Raw genomic sequence first — 6,467 nt, 5'->3', positions numbered from 1 at the left:
TCCATAGATGGCATGCATGCTCAAAGAGAGTCTTGCTATATATCAAAACGTCATCGAGAAAGACCACTTAAAACTTTCTCAAATATCGAGATGCATGCTCAAAGAGAGTCTTGCTATATATCAAAACGTCATCGAGAAAGACCACTTAAAACTTTCTCAAATATGGATGAAACAAATTATTCATCATGTGTTGAAGGGTTGCTGGTGCATTATTGAGTCCAAATGGTAACACCAAGAACTCGTAATAACCAAATCGCATGTGAAACATGGTCTTAAAGACATACTCCTCAAATTTTTGTATCTGGTGATCAGAGAAATATTTAGCTTTGCAAATGAGATCGTCCATCTTGAGGTAGCGGATATTTGTTCTTAATTGTCAAGAAATAAAGACTGTTGTAGTCTATGTATAGTCGCATTCCCGAGTCTTTCTTCTTTCCAGTAGCACGAGTGCACCCGAAGGTGACTTGCTAGGTCTTACTTGACCCAGTCGGAGGTATTCTTTAAGTTGCCACACAATTTCATCCTCTTCTATCGAACTTGTCTTGTACTGCTGCCAAAACCTCGCTTGAGACGTAGCTTGAGGATTCATCTCAACATCATGTGTTCATGATGTGCATAGCACTAACACACTAATCTTAACCCTAATGTTACAATTCTTCCGTGAGAGAGTAGGTGAGTTTTTCTCTTTTGAGAGAGAGACAGAGAGAGGTTTGTACTTCATTTGATCTATTACGGACTCTATTCTACATTCCTATTCCATTTTAAGAGAGAAAGAGATAAGAGTCAACAAGGCGACCTCTAGAGCCTCAGTAGCTACAATGTTCGAAGCAAATACATAGCGGGAGCCCCTTCAAACTGGCACAACCAGACCTTGGAAACCCTGCAGAACGGCCACGAAGCTTCCAAGCTTCCCAAAAACCCTAATTTGCCCCCCATTTTCTGCAGCACCCAGCCATGGAAAAGATTCACAACAGCTCCAAGCTGCCCTCTCTGCAATAACTAGACGAAATCAGCTCCAAACAAGCCTGGAAATTTCCCTTTTTGCTTTTGCAGGTTTCCATTTTTGCAATACCCAACCAATCTAACAGCTCCAGCCAGCGGTACAGGTATTGGTTAGTCCGTCACCACCCAACCATAGATCCCTCAGGATCAACCCCAAGCTTGAGGCCAGGCAACCTCCGACCACAGTCCATCCCATAAGGCTACGCAGACCCACCTACGTAGAGATGTTAGGGAGCCACAGGCCTAGACGGGCTCTCAACCTAGGAGAGGCTCCACTCCCGAGATGACCCAAGTGAGCAATGGCTCACTCATACAAAGGGTGTTTTAGATGTCTCAAGCCTAAGACTCCCCTTAGTGTACCAAAGGTACCACGTGTCCGAACTGTCCCATAGTTGGACACCTGGCCATAGGCTAACCTGACCTCCATAACACTAGCCATGTTAGGTCCATGTGCTGACATAACAAACACAAACCACTTGGTGCTTTTGTCAAATTACCACCAATCTTCTTGTGTAGGCAGGAAGCTACCCCAATTAGCATGTGGCTGTCTGTAAAGACACCTAGCCACCAAACTAGCTTGAACGATTTTGCTAGTCAGCTCAAACATTCGTGTCGACACCTTGCTTCAAAAAGGGGTGGCTTATAGTTTAAGACATTCCTTTCGAATTTCTATGCAGTGCTTAGTGTTATTGATAGGCACTCTTTTCAGGCCTCGATAGAATTACCTGTAAAGATTGAGGCACCTATATCCTATAGTCTACTTGTTGGGATCATCATGTAGTCAGCTCTACCTCAAGTGGCAAGTTATCAGTCTGTTAGAATTGCCACTCTTGAAGATACATGTAAGGTTATCAAACAGCTAATAAGTGGGACTTTTCGACTCCAAGCCAAGCCTTGTCTCACATAGTAGATCAGTTCTCATATTTAAAATGAACCTTCCATCAAGCAATTTAAATCTCAATCTGCATGTGGATTTTCCTACCCACTCACAAGGGCCCATACAATGAAGTATAGTAGCAGTGCCACTAGAAAAGTTTCCTCCTTCAAGAACATTGGACTCAAATCAGGAGCATCAGGATATGGTTTGGGGCCCCAGATGTCTTCATCTAGATTATATTCCTTGATCCTTAAGTTGTGTTGTTGATATGCCCATCCATGATGCTACCCAATTCCAATATTCTGGTCTTCAGCAGTTGGATGCTGTTTGCCACGTCCTAAACGGCTGAGCTTTCCTTTTAAAATGGTCGACCCAATAATAGAACATGGACACATGTACTTAGACCTGATCACTCCAAACGGCTGAGCCTTCCTCTGGTCTAGCATCTTCATTTGAAATTGATGTATGCATGTGGGCATAATGTTCATTGTTGTACCTCATTCTAAGAATATGTGGTCAAGTATTCTAAGAATACATCACCTTGTTCTAAGAATGCTTCACCTTTTTTTACCATGGCAACATCCCTTTCCATCCTTAACATTTCCCCATGACATGCTATCCTGCTAGAAAATAGCTAGGTCGTAACGATAGCATAACCCATAGCCCGACAAACTTATCCGCGTCAAAAGAAAACAAAAGTTCACAGAGCATACGACCTTCGTAAAAAATGTGTACCAATCTCACCAAGAATCACCACATGAGCAGACTCCAAGCTCAATGTGATGGAAACGATTAGCATCCCTCACAACTATTTTTCGCTGAACAACCTTAGAGATAAATTTTATGGCAGAATGACAGTCAGAACAAACACGAAGGTTCTTGGTAACACGAACAGTTCTTCCGGGAAGGGTGGAAATGAGCCCAAAAGCAATGGCCAGTTTCTCACTATGGTAGCCAAGCACATCTTCCTTCTCTTCCTCTTCCATATCCTGAAGCACTGCATTCGTGTCAGGCACATATCCTGCCTCTTTCATGCGCAAACTCAATCTCTGCAACTCAGCATGTATCTCCTCTTGTTGAGGGTGTGGCGTGCCTTTGAAAACAAACTCATGTACCACATTGTTCACCTCTATACAACTATGGCCAGGCACTTTCTTCACACGTTTATCAATCATCGCCTCTCTCACCTTCACCACATCATCTGACCTACCTGCATTAGCCTGGATATTTGCTAGCAATACATATGGTGAAGTATTACTTGGATCTAACTCAAACAGAAAATTAGCAGCACGCACAGCCCGCTTGGCATCACTGTGAAGTCTGCATGATGAAAGCAAGCTCAACCAAGCTGACGCGACATGTCCAAATGGCATGCTGAGAATCAGGTCTTCTGCCTCTCCCAATAGTCCTCCCCGCCCAAGAAGATCAATCATGCATGCATAATGCTCCAGCGAAGGGGTTATGTTGTGGTCTCTATTCATAGAAGCAAAGTACAGCCTTCCATCAGCAACCAGACCTGTATGACTGCATGCTCTGAGAACACAGATGAAAGTGATCTTGTCTGGTTCAAAGCCTTCTGCCTTCATTTGATGAAACAATTGTAGGGCCTCCTTGCTCTGCCCGTTCTGGGCACACCCTGCCATCATGGCATTCCAGGTGACCACATCCCGCAGTTGCATGTCCGCAAACACAGCTCTTGCATCATCTAAAATCCCACACTTGCCATACATACTGATGAGAGTATTCCCCACAATGGTGTCTGGCTCCCACCAGTTGCCAGCAACAGTACCATGCATCTCACGACCCTCTCCTAGGGCTGCTACACTGCCACATGCATCTAAAGCGGAAATGAACGTGATCTTGTTTGGCTCAAAGCCTTCTTCCTGCATTTGATCAAATAGTTGGAGGGCCTCCTTGTTCTGTTCATTCTGGGCACACGCTGCCATCATGGCATTCCAGGAGACAACGTTTCGCACTGGCATCTCTTCAAACAAAGCCCTTGCATCATCCAGGCACCCACACTTGCCATACATATTGATGAGGCCTGTCCCCATAACAACATCCGACTCCCATCCATTGCCAGCAACAATAGCATGCATCTCTTGACCTTCTTCTAGGGCTGCCACACTGGCACATGCATCTAAAACGTTGATGAAGGTGATCTTATCTGGCTCGCAGCCTTCTGCATGCATTACACCAAAAAGTTGTAGGGCCCCCTTGCCATACCCATTCTGGGCACACACTGCTATCATGGTACTCCAGGAAACCACATCCTGCAGAGGCATCTCTGAAAACACAGCCCTTGCATCATCCAGCCTCCTGCACTTGCCATACATACTAACAAGGGTATTTCCCACATCAGCATCGCATTCCCATCGGTTGCCAGTAACAGTAGCATGCATCTCTCGACCCTCTTCTAGGAATACCACATCAGCACATGCATCCAAACCACAGATGAATGTGATCTTGTCTGGCTCACAGCCTTCTGCCTGCATTTGACCAAACAGTTGTACGGCCTGCTTGCTATGCCCATTCTGGGCACACGCTGCCATTATAGCATTCCAGCAGACCACACTCTGTAGTGGCATCTCAGCAAACACAGCCGTTGCATCATCCACACTCCCGCACTTTCCATATATACTAACAAGAGCTGTCCCGACAACAATATCTGACTCCCATTTGGTGGCAATAACCGTGGCATGGATATCTTGACCCTCTTCTAGGACTGCTGCACTGGCACAAGCGTCCAAAACACAGATGAAGGTGATCTTGTTTGGCTCAAATCCTTCTACCTGCATTTCACCAAACAGTTGTAATGCCTCCTTACCGTGTCCATTCTGGGCACACACTGCCATCATGGCATTCCAGGAGACCACATCCTGCAGCGGCATGTCTGCAAACACAGCCCTTGCATCATCCAAGCTCCCACACTTGCCATACATATTGATAAGCGTATTCGCCACAAAAACATCCAAACCCCATCCATTGCCAGCAACAACAGTATGCATTTCTCGACCCACTTCTAGGGCTGCCATGCTGACACATGCATCCAGAACACAGGTGAAGGAGATGTTGTTTGGCTCAAACTCCTCTGCTTGCATTTGACCAAAAACTTGCAGTACCTCTTTGCCATGCCCATTCTGGGCCCAGGCTGCCATCATGGCATTCCATGAGACTACATCCCGTATTGGAATCTCTGCAAATACAGCACTTGCATCATCCAAGTTCCCACACTTGCCATACATATTGACGAGGGCTGTCCCCACCACAACATTCGACTCCCATCCTTCACGAGCAACAATAGAATGGATCTCTTGACCCTCTTCTAGGGCTGCTAGGGTAGCACACGCATCCAAAACGCTAATGTAGGTGATCTTGGTCGGCTGGAAGCCTTCTGCCTGCATTTGACCAAACAGATGTAGGGCCTCTCTGCCGTGGCCGTTCTGGGCACATGCTGCAACCATAATTGTCCAGGAGTACAAATTCCGCCTTCCAATTTTGTCAAACACAGCGCATGCCTTACCCAAGCTCCCACACTTGCTATACATTTGGACGAGAAGGTTATTCAGAAATCTGTCTTCTGTATATCCACGCCTGGTCATGTGCTCATGCACACATTCTCCGTCAGAGAGGGCCTTGGCTTTAGCACAACGCCTCAAAAGCGAGGCATAGGTGGAAACACGTGTCTCTGGACCCAGCTGACCGAGTATTGAACTTTCAGGACAGGACTTGTTTGTTCCTACCTGGCGTAGCACCTCTTCTGCAAGCGTGGCACAGCTAGACCTCAACTCATTTTGTGATTCAGTGGCCATCAAGCTCAAACAGGGCACATACAAACATCCCATGACCTTACCCTTGTGCTTACTACATTGAATCTTAGCATTTCTAGCCCTGAGACCCTCACGCATGTAGGAAACTGCCCTTTGTGCGTGCCATTTCTCCAATGATGGAGGCTCAATTGCAACATGAGGTATGCCCGATGCCGACGATACACTAGGAGACGCCATGGAGTTGCTAGAATTCGGTAAATTCTGTACTATGGAGCATTTATTGATGGCAATATCATTGCTAGACATGCAGAAAACGGAGAGTATTTATCTCTTTACCGATTTCTCAAAGTCCTTCACATGCGTTTTCAAAAGCAGGGACACGAAACTCAGTAAGAAGAAATACTTACGACGGAGAGTGCATGTCATCCCACCAAAGCGAGACAGCTGCCTAAATTGCTTGTGACATTCCACTCCTTTTGGGAAAGAGACTGTGGTTTGCTTCGGAAATGGCAATTTTCTCTCAACATAACATTGTCCTTCTCTGCTGAACCAAAAACTTGAGCACCTTCTAAGGCTAAAGAGAAGAGGGAAGAGTGGTTTCCGGGTTCTTTCTCTATCTCATCTCATATACACAATGGCTAATGAATGGGAGAAAAGAGATGGCTACAGTCAAGGACACAAAAGCAATAGAAGCAACCAATGGGATGGCTGGCACGTGAGCAGCCATGGGCAAAGATTGCAAGGCATTTGATATGCCAGAATGCACCCAGGGGAATCAGCTCTCCGTGGCAGGATGTCACCCTCTCGGATAGCCCCAT

At 45.9% G+C, this 6,467-nt stretch overlaps 1 protein-coding gene across 1 annotated transcript; it reads right to left on the bottom strand.

Annotated features, from left to right (window-relative positions):
- Positions 1–2,003: 2,003 nt before the first annotated feature.
- On the bottom strand, positions 2,004–6,135 carry LOC147893205 (pentatricopeptide repeat-containing protein CRR2, chloroplastic-like). The gene is made up of 2 exons (XM_087385654.1): positions 6,057–6,135; positions 2,004–5,947 (listed from the first exon to the last, which is right to left on the bottom strand). Exons 1-2 carry the CDS (start codon positions 6,068–6,070, stop codon positions 2,620–2,622), a joined length of 3,342 nt encoding a protein of 1,113 aa, XP_087241780.1. The 5' UTR covers positions 6,071–6,135; the 3' UTR covers positions 2,004–2,619.
- Between the last annotated feature and the right edge of the window lie 332 nt (positions 6,136–6,467).

The sequence above is a fragment of the Dipteris shenzhenensis genome, chromosome 15 (genome assembly GCF_047967505.1).
Source record: "Dipteris shenzhenensis isolate YYH24624 ecotype China chromosome 15, Dip_SZ_1.0, whole genome shotgun sequence".
NCBI lineage: Eukaryota > Viridiplantae > Streptophyta > Polypodiopsida > Gleicheniales > Dipteridaceae > Dipteris > Dipteris shenzhenensis.
The sequence above is the reverse complement of the archived record's forward strand: the minus strand, read 5'-3'. Positions and strand labels throughout refer to the sequence as shown.